The sequence below is a fragment of the Anser anser genome (assembly GCF_964211835.1).
Source record: "Anser anser genome assembly, chromosome: 2".
NCBI classification, from domain to species: Eukaryota; Metazoa; Chordata; class Aves; order Anseriformes; family Anatidae; genus Anser; species Anser anser.
Window position 1 is genome coordinate 136701694 of NC_139721.1, and position 20127 is coordinate 136721820.

The following is a 20127-nucleotide window of genomic DNA, read 5'->3' on the forward strand; positions in this document are numbered from 1 at the left end:
CAAGGCTATGTAGCACAACAGTTGGGATCAGACGTTCCATATATTTCTCTCGGAAATGGAAAACACAACATTTTGGCCATGCTGTAAACTGTATATCAGGTGTGAAATTCATTTTTGAAAATGTACGAATGAGTAACTTTCCTAAAGGAAAGAACTGTAAGAATAAGGCAATGATATGTTACAAACACTGGTCACGTTGTTCAGTGTACTTCCAGAAAACATTTGTTGAAATGAAAAGAGTAGGATAGGACAGGACAGAAACAGGATAGGAGCTGTGGAAAAAATAACTCAACTGACATGATTGCAAGGAAATTGTTATGGGGCTATTTAAAACAAGAAAGGTGATGCTTTCCTGGCTCTGGCCTGGACCCTCCACCAGTTCCCAGCACCTAGCACATACAGGCAGTGTCTGGGTCATGGGACATATCCAAAGGCATGCTACTGCATTTTTGGTCCCTTATCAAGACGGTGAGTGACACACTTAAAATGCCACCCTCATAACGCTGTGGCAATTGGCATGCTGACTGCGGAACTGTGAGAGAAGCTCCTGAGGGGAGTCCAAAGGTCACCTGCATAGCTGATGCATCTGCAATGCTACCTGCTATATACTGATGGAGTACCAGGAACTATCCTGCTGAAGCATCGACCATGTCCTGCAAGCTGATCAATGCAAGTATAAATTTGGCAACGCTGACAGGTGTTCAGATTACGTTAATACAAGCAGTAAACAAAAAGCACCCGTAAAGATGTTCAAAAGTAGAAAAGATAGCGAGGCACACAGTTCTTATCGCGGCGCTTAAAAAAGAGCAGGAGAAAAAGCTTTGGATATTCTGCATCTGTGCCCTCATCCATTTCTTTGAAATGCTGGAATGTGTTTCTTTACACTGGAGGAGAAAGGTAGTGGCAGAGGCAGCAGATGGATGGAAATAACCTGAAGTGATTTGTGTTCAGATGAGGGTGCCATGACTCCCTTGAACAGGAGCATTTAGTCTCTAAGGTATATAAATAACATCCTTGGAAAACTGCAAGTTGCGGGTTGTAGCCTTGTTTTATTTGTCTGTCCTAACTTTTAACTGGGGTTCAATAGATCCAATTTTTCAATTTCAGACCATTAAAGAGAAGAAGAAAAAGAAGCTGTAATTTTTTTGTCTTGACTACCTCATGATCTTTTCAGCACATAAAGGTCACCTACAGCAGATATCAATAATCACACTCTTTATAGTTGCCTTAAAGTTCATCATTTTAGAGAACCACTTCACAGGTTACTAAACCAAACCAAATTACTGCTCAGCGAGAGTGAATTGGTGCCTTTCCTATATAATTTTATATGTTCCCTCTGGGTCTTCTCTACTCCAAGGTCTTCAACCATTTGGCACAAGATTTGAAACATGAACTGACTATAAAGGGCTAGAATTATCTGGATGTTTCAAAAGTGCAATTTTAGATAGATTTCTCCAGGAATGGTTAAACATGGAACACACCCCCTTTTTACTTGAAAGAGAAAACTCTGGGAGTCAAAGTGCTGTAATCCATCTGTCTGTGTGACTTGGGGCAGAAATTTTTCCCACATTTTCAAAAGTACAATGAAATTCAGGATGTTGGTCAGACCTAGCACCTAATTTTCCAAGGCTAAATGGGTTCACAAATCTGACCCAAGTCTCTCAGAGTTGCAGAGTCTCATGGCCTTTAGTAGGCAGCCACAACGGAGTCACACAAATTACAGACTGCTTTTCAAAATGCAGCCCACCATGAGTTGTTCTCATGGAAAATGTGGATAACATTTCCATACACTCTATTTCACAAGAAAAGTAAAAAATGTAATGAATGTTTGACTAAGGTTTTTTGTTTGTTTGTTTGTTTGTTTAATGGGAAATGTGATAGGGTGTTTCTATTAGTTTACTTTTACAAAATCTGACTGTTTCCAAGGCCTCAAAGAAGGTCATCTTCAATAAAATCACATCCCAATTAGGATTCTTGAATCCATCAAGGATTCTACGTTTGGATTTAATACCTACAACTAAAAGATGCTATGTTTCCATGTATGAGAAGAGATTCACATATACATCACAATATGTGCATACTCTCTTCTAGGACAGCCTAAAATACCTGTAGAATTAAATGCGGATATACTCCTGCCCTTCAGTGTCACAACACCCACGCAATAGCAGTGTATCTTACTCAGACGATTACTCTGTTCTGGCTGGAGCTACATCTGCATTTTTTGATAAATTAATTTTCACTGTTCCTTAAGCTTCAGGATATAAAGAGCTGCAAACAAGGAACAGGTTTTTGGGCTTCCACAACAGCAGCAGAGGGAAGACTGGTGTTCCAGCAGTGAGCCCAGGGGAAGCACTGCCCTCCCTTTCAGTTGCTGAAAGCTAGCAAGACCTCTGGTGCTGTTCACCAAGTTTTTTCTTGGCTAGTTTATCATCCAGCAGTTTCAAGTAGATTTATTGATTGATTTGATTACTAAAATGTCATAACTTCTCTCCAATGTTGAATGAACCAGAGTGTAAGCTTACATTTCTTTCTAGGAATGAAGAAATCCCCAAGTATTCAAACCTACTTAAGTACGTATTAATAATGACTAGCTGTGAAATGGAAGGCTTGATAATTCACACATCAACAGCAGTAGTGTGACTGTATGAAGGGAAATTATAATGTTTCCTATCAGGTGTAAGTAGAGATCTTGAACATTTCAAATAAATCTGTTTTTGTGCACTGAACACCTATATTGTTATCAATGCATCTTTTCCCATTTAAATTCATAATTCAATTGGTCTCACAGGAGAGAAAGACATTTCTCACCTCTATTTCACAGGCTGTGTCCTACTGCTAGTAGGACTAGCATATTTTAACATACTGCTCTTATATGTTAATTTTTTTCCAAAGAAGGCTTTGTGAAACCAACGCCTGAAAATGTGTCGTTGATTTCATTATTTGTATTGATGTATTAGTTTCCGAATAGGAGGGAATCAAGATTTGTATCTGTGCATATTTTGAACATTTTTAAAACAGATGAACATGCCAATTAAAAACCCACTTTCGTCTTTCAGTGTTTTTGAATGTCTAGGGGTCTTTTCCCATACAGAAACTAAATGACATATGTTTGTGAATGCTTGCATAGAAACGTAACCACCATAGTACGCATTTAGCATAATGGTGTCATTTAAACCAGCAAAATGAAGAAAAATTAAACTAGTATGTCATTTTATGTCACTTTACATGTATTGAATTCCTGGAAACCAAATACTAGCATAGCTCTCATTATTTTATTTTTCATTTCATTGACTATTGGATGAGCACTACATTGAAAATTTAATTTGAATATGCCAATGTGGGCAGAGTAATAAAGGATATTAAAGGAATTACAACAAGAATAAAACATACTAATACTGCATAGTGAAGCTCTGTGTATTTTCCTAGAGTCTAGTACACCATGAGATTAAAATAATCCCACAGCTAATGGAAAGCTTCTCTTGTTTAGGCTTTCTTAATGTTCCAGCAATGTTGCAGTCAATGACTTAACCATAATTAGATACCTGTTAGTCATATGACACACAAACATTGCAGTACCATTTCAGAACCAATGGCAAACAATCTTAATTGTGTTGTGCAACATTTTTTTATTGTTCTGTTTCTTTACCAGGACTCTTAACACACAAACTTCGTTTTCATATTTAACCGCAGCTATTATGATGTAGCCTGAGGCTATGCATTTCATCAGATAAGAAAAATTTCATTAGCTTACTGTGTGGATACCTTCTATCAAGTGTATTATAGAAATTCAATCTTTGAATATCTGCAAGTTCACACTTCAGTAATAACACTCACAATGTTGCAAACAGGAAACAAACTTCCTTTGGGTAACCTGAAACACGAGGAGCAAGCAGCATTCCAGTAATACCCATGAACTCGCATCTCTTGGGAAAGGATGGCCAGATAACAACGCAGCAAGTCCTCTTCTTGATGATGTCTCTCATCTTATCTCAGTACTTCCTGGACTACATTTCTCATTTGGGTTCCTATGTTGGACATTAAAAGAAAATAAATTCTTACAGATCCGATGAAAGGGACGCAGAGAGGCAACAACTGCAGAAACAGAATGCTTTCTAAGATCAGCCTCTGACAAAATAACCCAGAATAATGGTTCAAAGCTATGATTCAGAGTAGAAATTCAAGCCATTGCATCCGCTTCACCGAGTGTCCTGCTGCAGACAAGAGTATCAAGGGCAGCAGATATAAAAGAATTGGCAAAAACATCTCATCTTCACCCAGAGTGGCTCAAGCTGAAAAGGAAGAACAGAGTGTGTGCCAGTACAAAGCCCATGACTAGCGTAAGGGTTACAGGTGAAGGTGGAGCTCCTTATGGTGTGGTGCCCTTAAAATGTGTAATCCAAAACTTTTAAACTGAAGCATTTGGTTTTACTAAATAATAATTTGTTTTCTAATTCTGCTGAAACATATTTGGGGCTTAAAAGTTGTATTCCCCTGCTATCATTCACTTTTTCTGACTTGCTGTGAGCAAAGAGCACCCCAGGAGCTCTTCTTCAGGGCAGGGCTGTTCAGAGTAAAGGCAGCCTCAGCCCAGACCGGCGGCTGTCCTGATGGTGCCTTTCCTTCTTTTTTTCCTTTCTTCGTCAGCAGCTCTCATAGATGACGGCACATGTTCTTCCACAGGAACTGCTAAGGTAGCCAGCTGAGGCTAGAGAAGGACATTTTTTGTCTAACTACATACTTTAGGTCATCCCCAGCCCACCTGACAATTCACCCGTCTTCCCTCTGCAGAGGGGTTCTTGGCTGAAGGTTGCTATTCTCTCACCAAGTCAGCAGCCTCCTGAATTCAACGTGCCCTAGTGACAAGCTTTTCAGCATAAATACTTGGAGCGAGTAATGTTTTATTGCTGTTTGTGTCCTGGACTTTTTCCTGGAGGTACAGCTACACTCCAAGATTGTTTTCTCCCTCTTTTTGCTATGCTTACCCTCACTTTGAAACACCTGCAGCTCATCACATGCGAGTCTCTCGCTACGTTTTCCAAATGCTAATTTGGAAAATCCGCTGCCCTTCCCCCTGATTTTGAAGCGGCGAACACAACGTTTCAGACACGAACGACGACCAGAAGTCAGGGTGTCTCCCAGTTGGGGCCGCCCAGCTGCCACGGGCGTGCTGAAGGCTGTTTACAGCTGCGGGCAGGCTGCCGGCCAGCGCCGCGGGAGGAAAGCGATCCAGCTACTGTACTCTTGACTTTTGGGAGATATGAGGTGGCGCAAGCGCCGGAGCAGCACGACCTTTCCCTCACTGAACTCGGCGGCAGGGCCTGGCCCGTCAGCCTGTTTGTGTGCCGCGCCGCAAACTTTCACCTACTTCTGCTATTTCGGTCGGGCCGGGAGCCCTCGGCAGCTCCTGGCGGCCGATAGAAAGACGAGAACAGGAAGATATGACCCTTGTTTGCGGGGCTATTTCTGACTTTTTTTTCCACCCGGTGGAACGCATAAATATTTAGAACACAAACGTGTCGCCGGATTAAAGTATCAATCCCATCGCGTAAGTGCGGGGGGGGGGGGGGAGCCCTGTGCCCGCAGTGCTGCTGGAAATTTCACGGAGTGCTGAGGTACAACTCACACCCTTCAGTCACCAGACCATTGCTTCCATTTACATTCAAAACTTCCTAGTGGTACTGTTAGTTTCCACCCTGACATACTGCTCACACTGGGTCATTGTTTACCCTTACTTAAAAATGCTGACCTAGAAGCCGTCTCCGTCCCTAGAAGATGTGGGGAGGTTCCTCTGGCTCCCTAAGGGGAAGAACTTCAGAACTTCAGCGTTGCCTGTTGACCCATTTGGCCAACCGGCCCTCCTAACCACTGGCCCATTGCAGCCAAATCTGAACAGATAATTGCCTTCCCACTAACTGTGCAAACTGGCAGAGGGTTTAGGGAGGAGGGATTCACATTTTGGTCCACATTGAGGAAAAGGTAGGAGGAACTCATCCAAAGCTCGTTCCGCTAAAGAGCAGCAACCCCGCCAGCTGTCATCACACATATCCTGGCTGGTCAGGAGAGGTGTCACGCCAGAACAGCACGTTGTGCTTCTAGCACTCGTTGGCAGCTGGGTTAGGGAGAAGAGCCTTAAATTTGTGTCACCCCAGAGGAAAAGGTAAGGTAAAAACAGCCAAGAGACCTTCTATCAGACACCAGCAGCACAGCCACTTGTCACGTATCCTGGCTCGCCAGGAACACTGCTCTGACCTAAGTGCAGCACGTTGTGTCTCCAGCACCCGGATGGCATACGGAAAATAGAGGAGGGACACAGCTGATTGCAATGGATGGCATTTAGGGGACAAATGGACAGGAATCCACACGTCAATCATTTGACCGGTCTGGACCTCGCTGTTGTGCTAAAAAAGCAGTGTTCACATAGCTCCATTTCCTTTAGGATAGTCAGCAAAACTGACTGAGTGACGGAGAGCATTATTATTGCCTTTCAAAACACGTCCCAGGGCAGTTCAGAAGAAGAGAAACAAAATATTAAAATAGCAGAAATTAGACCATATCCAATGAATGCTGCAGTTAGAATCTGACACTGTTCCTCACTAGCAAAATGCTGTTCCCTGACACCAGCACTTATAGCTGTCATGTGCACAGGGGCTTCATGAGGAGAGGGAAATGGTGGTTTAGGGAGGAAAGAAAGTGAGAACAAACAGTACTTTAGCTGGGACAGATGGCAGAGTTATTTGAACTGGTTCAACTTTCACAGCCTAGTCTTCTTGACATGCAGCTTGGCTGACAATGAATCCCCATGTAGTGTTATCTTCACACATAAAACTTAGCTTTCTTTGCCAATACTCAAGCAATTGTGTCCCGAATGTATTATTTCTGTTTACATGAGTGAAAAGTTGTATTGCTCAGAAGCTACTGCAACGTATGACCTATCATATACAGTGAGAAGCAAATTTGCATTATGAGGGAGACACACTTCTTCCAGAGTAATAAAGCTCTGTTAGTTGTTGGGCTGCTGGTATACAACATTCTTGCAGAAGTTTGTTTTGTTTTGAAAAGCTTCCAAGTTTTGAGTTACTGGAGCCTTGCCCTTTCACTAATTGAAGAAGGCAACATTTCCTATATTTCCTGCAACTACAGTTGTACTGTTTGTTACGAGCTAAACTGAGCACGCAAGATTTTTGTTCATCCCTTATGGCATTTAACTACCAGAAAAACTATGAGAATTATTCTGAGAATAATTATTCTGAGAATAATTAGAATTATTTCTAATAAACATCCTTCTATTCAGAATAGAGAGCGTAGTATGTCTACTCACAAAGGTAATTCAAGTTACTTATACTAACCAGGGTCACCAGCCAGTAAATTAAAATAAAGTATCTCAATAGGAACAGAAGCGGTGACCTTACAAATTAGAATAACTACGTAGTGTAGAGGATTTTCTTAACTCAGATTTTATTGCAAAATGTTAATCCTGAGATTCTTGCTTTGTCTTCATTAGTAGCTTTAGGAAAAACCTAAAGCAAAAAAAGGGCTGTCATACCCATGCTCCATAATTAAAACAACTTTGTGGGATATTTTCACTTCAAGAGTCATCTGGAACTTGCAGGCAAGCAAAGTTAAACCAGTCAAAAGCAAACCCCATCATCCTTTCCCAGATTTTCAACTTCAGGCAAACACAAGAAAAATCAGAAAGGTTATGTTTGCTATCATTAGGTGTCTTTATTTTGCTTTATTTCACATATCATATGCCAACATTCTACCTCTGTGGTAAAACCTGATCTACCTGTTGGAAAAATAACAGAGCAATTACCCTATGGGGAGCAATAAAATAATAAAACAGCGAGTACTAGGGAAGTAGAACACTAGGCAGGGATAATAGATGTAATGACTAGGAAGACAAAAACGAGATAAAGCTTCAAAAACATATCCAGTGATAAGCTAAAGTGTTTTCCACTGCATATTAAAGTATGTGGATTTCTTTTTAGGAATGTGTCTTGCTTCCCATGAAAAAGCATACATATTTGTGTATATGTATACAAACATGCATACAGCACTGTCTATAAACATATATATTACAATCGGACTGGTAAGTTATATGTATGTATTAGAGCTAGATTATTTTGTATTGTTGTTTTATCGTTACATGGTCCTGCTGTTAATGATAGAGATTCAGGATGTCAGGAACTCCTCTGCTGAAAGTTATGCTATGCAAACTCTGTCTTTGGTGACGTAGACCCAACGGCCTGGGAAAATCCCAGGCAATGCTGGACTTCCAGGTTCTCTTTCCACTAAAGAGGAAAGTTGTTGAGACTTTTCCCAGCTCATCTGTAACCCTGGAAGATAAACTAATAGTGAGAGAGTGGTTCAGCCGATCAATTATTAGGTCAGCTCTAGAAAGAGTAAGTAAGGGTCACTTGGCGATTTGCAGCCAGTGCGTCACCCAAGCAGCTGTCTGCAGGTATTTGGTCACTGCTAACCCAGGTCATGGCGATGACCTACATGTCAAACTGTGTGCTTCGGATCTACTTTTGCTCCCTTCGTGCTTCAGTGTACTCTCCACACAGAGCCGGGACAACCGCAGTACCCCCTGCATTTAGAGCACCGAAGGAGCCTGCACACCTCCCGGTGGCTCCCCGTTTGGTTATCCCCTCCACCACCGTGCCCTCAGGGCCGGCAGCAGGGCAGCACCCCCGGCCCGCCGCCCCTCGGGGGCCTCCCGGAGCCTCCCCGGCCGTGCCCCGGCCCCACACACCCAAGGTCAGCGGCCGGGGCTCGGTGCCAGGGGCCGAGGGAGCTCCGCCAGCGGCCGTCACGAGCCGCCCGTGAGGGGATGTCCCGTCATGGGCAGCGGGGCCGGGCCTGCCGGAGCCCCGCCCGCCGCGGGCTCTACTTAGGGGCGGCGCTGCAGCCGCTCGCCACAGGGCAGCTACAGCCCGACCGATCCCAACCCAGCGATCCCAACAGATCCCCGGCGATCCCGAGCGACCCCTCGCAGCGATGAAGGCGGCCCGCATCGCCCTGCGCAGCGCGGCCCCCCTGGCAGGGGCGGCCGGAGGCAGCGCCAGCCGAGGCAGCGCCAGCCGGCTGCCGCGGGAGGTGGAGCAGTTCTCCCGCTTCTCGCCCTCGCCGCTCTCCATCAAGCAGCTGCTGGACTTCGGTGAGAGCCCCGGAGCCGCTCCGAGCTCGCCCTGGGGCCGGGGGGGTGGGTGGCTGGGTGGCCGGGCGGGTGGCAGCGGTGGCGGGGGTGAGGGGAGGCGCCGCCACCCCTCTCCTCAGGCGCCCTCCGAGGGCTCCGCGCCGGTTGCCAGGCGATGCCGGCCCGCGTCAGCGCCGGAGCTGGGCTGCGGCTCTATTCTGGGGCCCTTAATGGGATTTGGGGGCGGGGGGACAACAGCAGCGAGGTCGGCTGATGGATGTTTTCGTGCCGAGCGGCACGCGTTGTCCGGGAGGAGGCGTGCGGCTTGTCCCGGCCGAGCGAACAGCCTGTACCCGGCTCCCGTTTCGCTGCTGGCAGCCGCCGAGCCCGCTCTCACGCGGCGCTGTCCTGAAGGAGCCCGTGTTTACAGGGCTGCAGCGGCTCTCCCGGAGGATTACAAAGTCCCCCTGTCAAAATGGGAAACCTACAAACATGCCTCCCGGGGATGGGCGGTGTCCTGCTGTGCTGCAAACCCACACGCAGGAGATCTGGCTAGTAGTAGCATGATGATTGCAAAGGATTGTAGTCCTCAAGTCTGCAGAAAGACAACAATTTATACTTGTGATTTCTTTTTTTCCCCCAACACAAAACATTTTATTTGGTTGGATTTGTTTTGTAGGCTCAACTAATGGATGCGAGAGAACTTCTTTTGCCTTTCTGAGACAAGAACTTCCCGTGAGGTTTGCAAACATACTGAGGGAAATCGATCTTCTCCCTGACAAATTGCTAAGCACGCCATCAGTGCAGTTAGTAAAAAGCTGGTAAGTAAGAACTGCTTGAATTGGGCCCGTAGAATAACACAGCTCCAACAACTTTGTTGTCATAGACTATTTTGAATAACAGACGACAGTAACAAAATAAACTAGAAATGCAGTTCATTCATCAAAGCTTAATTGCAAGCTGTTCTACACTTGAGTGGCATGCTAAAATTAAATTGAAAACCCAATATGGTCATGTTGTTGTTTTTAAAACATCTCTTAACAGTTTAAAGCTTGCTGTTAGAACAAACTTCTTTCCACTTTTTAAGAAGTGAGAAGACAGTGCTCTCTTCTCACATAACATGCACAGACCCTCAGAGTTACATGGAAATGGAAGAGCTGACTATATTCTTGTTTGGGTCTCTCACTGATGGAATTGCTAGCAGAACTTCTGTAGCAAATTGCCTTGGCCGATGCAGCTTAGAATTCAGTTAACGTTCACTTTGTGGTTGACAGAGTGATTGGATCTGATTTAACCTTGCTCTACTGGCACAACTGTAGCACTTGCAAAGAAGGCTGACGCAAAGGGCAAAAGCATTAGAGTAAGATCCAGAAACGTTCTTAATCTGGCAAACTACACTTGTGCCTTTACAATATGCGTCAAGGCTGTCAGACATCAGCAAAGAGGCTCAAGTGCTTAGCTTGTGACAAAGCTGATTAGACTTGGAAAAACTTTTGCTCAGGTGGCTTCCATTATTACTTATTATTTGGATCTTCTTTTGGAATGCCCCTCTTCTCTAAAACTGTAAGAGGAGCCAATGTTAAAGTGATGTTTTAAATTCTTGTCTGGGTGGCAGGCATGAGAAGACTTGCATGACTTCTACAGTTCAGGCAGAAGTGACTGTGTTTCCATGCTTAGATGGAACTTTGATACTTCAGATATTTCGGACTCTTAACTGACTTGTTAGGAGCAATAACTTGGACAATACTAAGTATCTCTTCTGTTCCTAGACTAATGAAATATCCTATTCATTTGATTTTATTTTTTGATAGGTACATCCAGAGTCTAATGGAGCTGGTTGAGTTCCATCAAAAAAGCCCAGATGACCAGAAAGTATTATCTGAGTAAGTTATACATTTGTTTCATTGAGCTTTCAATCATATACTCTGCTTTTCATATGATCACTGTTCTGAACTGAATTTGGTAACTTAGCATGAATTGCTGAGCATCTCACAAACAATATGTTGGGCAATACTGCACATAAATGACCTTCGGCAGCTTGGTTTTAAGGGTGTAGTGCCTCCTGAACTGTCATGACAAAGATCAACAAAAAATATACTTGATGTCATGTCCCTGCTTCTTTCCAAGATATCAGCTAGGGGTCATCTTAACTCCCTGCATTCTCCTTCTTAAACTCTTATGCATGAGGAAGCAGGCGATGAATTTGACATGAGTAATGATTACGCTGTTTATATTAAAAATATCCTATTTCTGGTGTAGGTCAATGTAGGTCAATTTAAAAATACAGTCTATTTTTAAATTATTTTAACATTAAGGCTACTTTACTTATCTGTGTTACTGGATTAGATAATGACTTTTGTACACACAGCTTGCCTTCATGTAGTTTTAGAACAATGTTCTAATGCGATTTTTTTTTTTTAATTAGCTTTATAGATACATTAATTAGAGTCCGAAACAGACATCATGATGTGGTCCCTACAATGGCACAAGGAGTAATTGAATACAAAGATATGTTTAAAGTAGACCCTGTCACCAATCAAAACATTCAGTATTTCTTGGATCGCTTTTATATGAGCCGTATTTCCACCCGGATGCTAATGAACCAACACAGTAAGTAGAAATTCTTATCTGAGGAAAAACTTCATAGAATCACAGAATGGTTTGGGTTGGAAGGGACCTTAAAGATCAGCTAGTTCCAACCCCCTGCCTTCAACTTAGTGAAAAACATTTTAACGCAAATGTTTCTTAGAACTGTTGGAGATCTGCCTCAGATAATTCATGCTGAAAAGTTAAAGTTTATGACTTAAAGTAATGGGAAAATTTATTTTTTGACTACAGTCTAATTGTTGTAAGTTGTACAGAAAATGCAGGGATCTCCTTTACATCTGAAAAGCCTTTAGATCTACACAGATGCTAACATAGTGCTATCTGTGACTTAGATTTTAAAAAGGCTATCTACTGCCAGCAAAACATCTTATGTGACTACATGCTATTACTATAATTAATATAACTAATATAAAATTAATTTTCAAATAGTACAGTATTTGTAATTAAATACAATATTTGCTTTCATCCAAAACAGCCCTTCTTTTTGATGATAAATCCAGCTCAGGGCACCCAAGGCACATTGGAAGTATTGATCCTTGCTGTGATGTTGTTGAAGTAGTGAATGGTAAGTGTTCTGATACCATTATTTCTCTGTGATCAGTATTTATCTGCTTGCAAGCAGATTGGGTAACCAGAAAGTGTTATAGGACGCTGACTGTTTCTTGTTGAAATAGCTGAAAGCAGTCTATCAAAACATGAGTTTTTGTAGGACAGAATTTAAAATACAAAGCAGTGGTAAAAAAATGTTTGAATAAGGCCTAGTAAGTAACAGATGAGGAAGGAATTAAAACTCTGGTGTTGAAATCAGCATTACTTACTCTTAATCCATACCCCAGATGCATCTGTTTTACAGAATCACCAAATAGTGCTGAAGACTTCCCCATACTGCTGTAATTGCCTGTTTAGTCTCAATTTCAGTGCACACAGTGTAGGTGCAACATTCACATCCCCTGTGAAGCACAGGCTTAGTCTGTGTCATGTTAGCAGCTATTGTGGTTAGAAATTGTATTTTGCTATGCATCGGTATAAAGCTCTACAGCATTTAATACTTCATTTCATGTATTTTAAATATTTCAGATGCTTTTGAAAGTTCTAAGATGCTATGTGACCAATATTACTTAACGTCTCCAGAACTGAAACTTAATCAAGTGAATGGTAAGATGAGGGCTTTTATGTCTGTCTTCCTGTTGTAGTCAAATTGCTGTGTCTACTGAATCAAAACGCTCCCACTTCTATAGCCATGATGGTACATACCAGTTAATTTCTCATGCAGTGGTTCCTCTTCCCTGTGTTATAAGTGCCTCATTTAATCTACTGTGTTTGAACTCAGATGTCACTGTATCTCCAACACTACATGTCCTGAGGTGGTATTTACAAATTTGAGATAATGAAGACCAGGCTGTAATAGTAAAATAAGTGGCTAGAGAGGAGTTCTACTCCTCAGGTGGAAAAGTGAGTCTACTGACTGAGAAACATTGGATCTAGTCTAAGCTGCCTGCATGTATCTGATCTTGGGCAGTCTTCTTAACCTCTAAAACCAGGAGTTGGACTTGATGATCATTATGGGTCCCTTCCAACTCGGGATATTCTATGATTCTATAATTCTAAAATCATTTACCTATAAAATGAAATTAACTGCTGATTTTTCAGTTTACTTGAAAATAAACTGTTACTAAGCAGGTGATAATTACCACCTAATCACTGTTATAAGTAAACAAAACCTTTCATTTGGCAGGGGAAGGGGGGGATATACCCCAAAATTAAAACTTTATTTTCTTGTTTTTTGTTTGCTTATTGTAAATTTTTTTAGTATTGTATCCAAGTTTTATCTCCCTGCTAAGTATTTCTTGTCTCTTTCTCTTCCATCTAGGCAAATTTCCAGGAGAGCCAATTAACATCGTATATGTTCCATCTCATCTCTTTCACATGCTTTTTGAGCTCTTTAAGGTATGTCAGTATATGCTGTTTCTTCCTTCAGTATTCTGAGCAGGAGCATCGATATTTAAAATGTCTAGCTAGACCTGAGTGAAATGGAGCTCTGCATAGGACAGATTTCTAAAAAATTCTTATGTGGGGAGATAGTTTTTGGCAGTTGGGAAAACGATGACTGCAGTTTGTTGGAGGATATTTGGACACTTTCGTGTAGTGGTAACTGGGGGAAGGGAGAGAGGGAGGAAAAGTGGGACACGAGGCTGTGACAACCACTCTGAAAGCCTTCTTTTAGGTTACACCTATAGAGCAGTTTTGCTGTAGTGCCTTTCCTGTGGGGTAGGAAGTGCATTGAATGGGGCTGAACTATGTGCTGCCAACAAGGGATGTGGAGTTCTGGCAGTCTTTAGCAACTGTTGAGCTCTACTTTTTTTTGTAGAGACCTGCTGATGTTTCATGGATTTAGTTTATTTAATATATATTAGCCTAGTTTGGTGTTCATCAAAACAATGTAACCTCTGAAGCATAGAGGAGTCTTAAATGTGAGACTTCTGCTCTTGTTATGCTTAGTTGCTAAGTGTTTTTTCTTGAAGGTAGGCAGTGGTAGAAGAGGATGGTAACTGCTCGGCCTCTGCATAATAACAGGGGTATTAAACTAATGTGATTAAGTGTATAGATTGAATGCTTTCTGATGATGGTAACCTTCATTCTCACAGAACTCAATGAGGGCAACAGTTGAATTTCAAGAAAACAGTCCTTCCCTCTCTCCAGTTGAAGTGACAGTTGTTCTAGGACAAGAAGACTTGGCAATTAAGGTATGTTGTTGGCCAGCTACAATATGGGCTTAATGTAATCTTCGATTGCACATGTTGCAGCAAATTTTATTAGAATAACTTGCTACAAGTTCTGTGACAACAGATCAAAGACACAGAGCATAAGCTTTCTGTTGATAGCCTACATAGAGCAATTATTTAACTGGAAAATAATATGCTGTGAAACAAATAGCACTTATTACTGCTGGAGGGTTTGTTTAAATACCAGCACTTTAAATACCAGTTTTAGTACGTGATCATAGCTAACTTTTATTTTCTCTTCAATCAGATCTCTGACAGAGGCGGTGGTGTTCCAGTAAGGAAAATAGAGCAGCTGTTTAGCTACATGTATTCCACAGCACCAAGGCCAAGGATGGATAATGACCGAAATACTCCTCTTGTAAGTTTACTTTAATGCTTATGTTGCTAATAAGGTTACCATAAGTATTAGGCAGATTGATAGGTTAATAACAAATACTGAAACCCTATATCCACCCTACTGCTCTATAGAGTGTATGAAGACTGAGTGTCATAGATAAGTGACCTTAGATCTCTTATAGCATTAACTCTTGCTTAATGGACAAAATGAGTTTTTAAAGGTATAAATGGAAGAATAGTCCTACCTGAGCCTCATTTCTTTTATTCCAATGACAATAACTTACTTGTTCTTCACTTCCTCTCAGTTATTGAACTTAAAAGAAATACTATCTTTGCAGAGGCGAGCACAACTGGAATAGATATAGAATATAGTTACACTCTAGTAATAACCTTTCAATAATCAAGTTGTGCTAGCAAAAACTAGGCAGGGAAATACAGAAGTGTAATGTGTAAAAGTAACACCTGTATATGTACCGTTCCTCCTCCATAGAGATTCTTTTCAAATAGTCAATTTACATGTGAAACTGACTTAAAAACTCTTTTAAGAGAATTGCAAAACTTTAACAGTCTGAAGTCTCTGAACATTTTCCAGCTATTTTAAGTCATAAGAGCTAGTAAAGAATTTTGTTTTGATTTCTTCTTAGGCTGGCTTTGGGTATGGCTTGCCAATTTCCCGTCTATATGCTAAATACTTCCAGGGAGACCTAAATCTCTACTCCATATGTGGCTATGGAACAGATGCTATTATCTACTTGAAGGTATGTGTTTTGATTTGGTTTAAATAAAATAAATGCTGATAAATTCCACTAATGCAGTGAGGTGACTACTTCAGTAGCATCTTAAAGTAAATGAATTCTCTGCTTATAAGTAGAAAATGACTTCATTTTTATTAAGAAATGCCAGTAAGCTTTCTAACTGATCCTTAGAGGTTAAAAAAAAAAGTAACTCAGCTATAACAAGTGTACTTGAATATCTACTATTAAGAGCTTTAAATCAAATTCAGCGGGTTCCCTGTATAGGTAGATCTCATATTTACTGATTCATGGAATATAAAATACTAGGGAAAAGTGAAGTAGCAGAAATTGGAAGATCTGAGCAACAGATCCATTTTCTTTGCTGTGCTCTTTTTACTCTGACAACCAGACACTTTTAGTATTAGTTCATATAGACTTTCTAGTACCTTATACTATTCAGCATCTGCCATATAGCTCATATATGGGATTTGGTTATTAGTAATCTTGAATAATAGTCTGGCATATAGTGCTCCCTAATAAACACAAAATATTCTTTTAGCAGAAGAATATGGAACTAGGAAGGGATCACATTTTGAAGCTTCTCTGTGCTTCTGTAAAGTTCTTATACACTGCTTTCAGGATTATCTTGAAAATACTTTACAGAATACCTTCTAAGGCCTATAAAAATGCATAAACATGATTTGAAGTCACTGCATTTGTCCTGCCAAATTACTCATTGCAAACTTAGATGCTATAGTTAACTTGCTTTAGTATCTATTACAGAAACATTTGTGTAAATAACTTTGTCACTGACTTGGCACTTGAAGCATACTGTGTCAATTTTTGTAAAGTGGTATTATTGAGAGGGGAAAAAACTGAGTAGCTCTTCTTGTTTTTAGGCCCTATCAACTGAATCAGTAGAAAAACTCCCAGTCTTCAACAAATCTGCTTCTAAGCATTACCAAGCCACATCAGAGGCGGATGACTGGTGTGTTCCAAGCAGAGGCCCAAGGCAGAGTGCAGCTCTCTGAAGAAGTTGGTATCTGAGGCACCCAACGGGATCAAGCTGGCTTCTCAAGGACTAGTGTTTGGAAGTACTTAGCTACCTTCAAACAGGCAAATTCTTCAGTTTCAGGACTGGCAAAAGAGTAAGAAGCTAAGGATGTTATAGCCTAGGCCATATGCATTACATGTGAAATGCTGCTGCGTACTTCAGACTGAAGAAAATAGAAGTCTTTTAAGAAGAGGTGTGTGTATAGAGGAAATTCAGGCTACTCTTGTGATCAAAGATTCGATGTGGCAGAAGCGTGCAATTGAGTCCTGTCTAATGCTTGAATTCTGGATACTGATAAATATCAGTTAAGCTGGTATATTTTTCTCCTAGAATAGATATCAGCAGTTCATGTTATTACAGAACTCCTCAGGTAGACAGTTGCACCTGTACTTAATAGCTGTATTTATAACATTTGGAAGATAGCCACTTACCTTGCCTACAAGACTGCTGTTTTATAAACAGTGTCCAAATAGAGCCTGAGTGGGAAATGGGGGCAAACCCTTGCCAGGTAGGGAGAAAGTGTTTTCCATGTATAAGGAAGTCCCGTTCTAACAAAAGAAGCAATCCTGTATTCCAGTAATAGTTCTTATGTGAAGCCTTGTTGAGAGTTACTTTTTAAAAAATATATGGATTTTTAAGCTGTTCATGGAACAGCTAGTGAAATAAGGCTACTGTGCATAAGGAAATCAGGATATTTTAGGGACAAATTGGAAAGCCACTTAATTTTAACATCCATAAAGTTGGCATATATATCAGCACTCTGGAAAACAAGTGCCAAGTAGATTAGGATTTTCCGGGAACTGAAGCGAGACATGCAAGTTGTACTGAAAGGTTTTGGTGATCTGTGTTATGCAAGCATGGCATGGGAAACAGTACACTTAAAATGTTGTCCTGTGATCCCTTTTTGTCATGCTGTTAGATGACTAGTGGGCTCAATACACTAAATCAAAATCTGCCTACTACCATGTCTGCCAAATCTGTATTGTACCACGCTATCATGTGGTACATGGGGAATTCTCAGCCTTGAGAGCTGTGAGCACTGAAGGTCTGTTTGAAAGGTTTTTAGGAGCAGTGGTGGTGGAGTAGAATGTATTCTGAGAACTGTTCACTGTAGTAGAAAGGGCTTGTGGAAATGAAGATTTAAAATATCAACAGCACTGAAAACTGTAGAGTAGCTCTTATGAACAGCAAAATGGGGAATTGCCATAGGAACAGTGCCAGTGGGAGAGAGCTGTTGAGAAAATACTCCACTCTCAGTAAGCTCTTCTCGCTTTCCAATCTCTGCATTTTTCCCCTCCTTGTAAGCAAGGTAAGCTGAATGACAGGATAAAGTGAAGCTAATGGAAGTTACCCAACTGTACAGTCAAAGTTCATTGGGGCTGTGTAATACTACTTGAATTTTTGTTGACTGATCAGCATCATTATCTTAAGTGTATGCGAACCTTGGAAAGAAGTTGCAAATACAGTATTTAAAGCATCTTGCTCAGTACAACATCTTGCTCAGTTGTATAACAGATTTGTATTTACTGCGCAGAAAGCCACTCCATACTATACTGTGAATCTCAAATGATTTTTTTTAATAGCAATAAGAAAGCTAGAACTAACTTTATTCTAAAAGTTCTTGGTTGGGGTAAACTTCTCAATGGAAAATAGTATCCTGTTATGATGAATTTCTTTCAAAAACTGAACTTTGAAGCGTTGATGATAATTACTGAGCATGATGACTTTAAGTACTGCATTGGGGCCACTCTTTTCCCAGTGAATAAGCTGCAATCACCAAAGGTCACCAATTCAGGTATATTTTAGCTCAGCTTGCTGAATGAAATGGATAACAAAAGTGAAATATCTTTGTTTAGAAGATACAGGTGTGAAAAAGCTGCTTTCACTGCCGTAATATACTTGAATACTTTGACTTTGTATTGAATACAAGGTCACAAAAATATGCCTAGGTAGTTACTGTTGTCAATTAAACACAAATAATACTGTCTGCACCCAGGAACGCTTGAATGTGAGTTGTGATCTCATGATATACTGTATATATGTACCATAGCTGCAGCTACTCCAGGTTGGAGCTGTAACTATTTTACACATGAGTGTTATAAACAAATGTCTAATAGAGCTTACAAATAGAAGCTTTCTGGATAAGTGTAATTTTGAATCTGTATATGCAGAACACATTCACAATGCAGACAGATGTGTGTAGTGCTTAAAGAACCTATGTGGAATCCCTTTAGTATTAAAAAATACTTAAGGGCTATCTACCTAGATAAAATGGTGTCTTTCAACACTTATTGAATTCTTATTCCTGAAAGTAGACTTGTAGTTTTGAGCCTTTTACTGGTTTGTAGATATTTAAATAATTTTATAATAAAATCTTTTTAATGGTTGTCTAGTATCTTTCTTTTTTTCTTCTAAGTGTACGGCAAGCATGGGCTTTCAAGTATTAGTGAGTAAGTTTTAAGTATTAATTATGGCTTTTAGCATGAGTGAGGTCTGGGTTTGGTGGTTTTTATTGGGGGGGAGGGTAGGGTTATTTGGGGGGGCCCTCTTTGGTTGGGGGGAGAATTTTCCTAGTAGGTAACTTTCAATATTGGTGATCTTTCTTGTGGAGCTCACTTATTTCAGGGGATCCTAAACATCAAAAGTAGATCAGAATTATGAGCAAAGCAGGATTCAGGAAGTATTTAAGGGGAGGTAGGGTCTGGGCAATGAGTTTCAATGGGCTTCTTTGAACAACTTTCTTCTAAAAGCTTCAATGACAAAATTACTTGGACCCTTACGTTTCCAGTAGTGAGCTTGTATCAGTGATGGCAATTCACTGCCTTTCACCCATGTCCTAAAGGTGGTGGGGTGCAGGAGGATTGCCCACATGTCACAGTTACCTTGCTGAAACTAACTGGCTTATGATGCAAGAAGCATGCAGAGCTTGACTGTTGCTGTCTTACCAAGCTATTAAGTAACACAGCTCAGAATCTGGTCTCAATGTTCAGAAATTCTGAGAGGCATCAGATGCAGCACAAGTCATGCAGTTTGTGGTTGCTAAGAAATCTGCCACCAAGAAAACTGGCTTAGGCCTCAATTGTGTCATCAAGAAAACTTTCTTTCAGGTTCACTGGCACAAAGCTGAGGGGCAAACACCGTGCTTAGTGACTTGCTTAAGCAATTCTTGTAATGCAATCATCATATTGATCTATTTTGATCTGTATTGTGTTTGATGTTAACTCCTGATGGTTGGTTTGCCCAGCCTCTGTGTTGTGATCAGGAATACATATTTAATGATTGCTTTCACAAACCTTTTGCTTCCAAAAATGCATCCTGCCCCTGCAGAGTCCTAGCTGCAGAATAGGGATAGACAAGTCTTCCTGAAGTTTTGAAGGGGAAACAAACATTTTGTATAACATAAATCAGTGGTAGTCCCAAAGTGAGTGGTTTCAGAGGCCAAGCTGGTAAGTGGCCTTTCAAGTGTCATAACCC

The 20127-nt window shown here is 41.0% G+C and overlaps 1 protein-coding gene across 1 annotated transcript; it reads left to right on the plus strand.

The window, feature by feature from the left end:
* Window positions 1–8900: 8900 nt before the first annotated feature.
* Window positions 8901–19040, plus strand: PDK4 (pyruvate dehydrogenase kinase 4). Its single transcript, XM_083822484.1, has 11 exons — window positions 8901–9160; window positions 9819–9960; window positions 10951–11022; window positions 11565–11749; window positions 12222–12311; window positions 12824–12901; window positions 13617–13693; window positions 14392–14490; window positions 14777–14887; window positions 15510–15623; window positions 16499–19040. The coding sequence occupies exons 1-11, from the start codon at window positions 9001–9003 to the stop codon at window positions 16628–16630; spliced, it is 1260 nt and encodes a 419-aa protein (XP_083678610.1). The 5' UTR covers window positions 8901–9000; the 3' UTR covers window positions 16631–19040.
* The last annotated feature ends 1087 nt before the right edge of the window (window positions 19041–20127 follow it).

What these genes read in the sequence shown, in the direction of transcription:
- PDK4 (XM_083822484.1), top strand. Translation starts at nt 9,001, where the DNA reads ATGAAGGCGGCCCGCATCGCCCTGCGCAGCGCGGCCCCCCTGGCAGGG. An exon ending in GTGCAGTTAGTAAAAAGCTG is followed by an intron (nt 9,961 to 10,950) that starts GTAAGTAAGAAC and finishes ATTTTTTGATAG; the next exon opens with GTACATCCAGAGTCTAATGG. An exon ending in TGCTTTTTGAGCTCTTTAAG is followed by an intron (nt 13,694 to 14,391) that starts GTATGTCAGTAT and finishes TCATTCTCACAG; the next exon opens with AACTCAATGAGGGCAACAGT.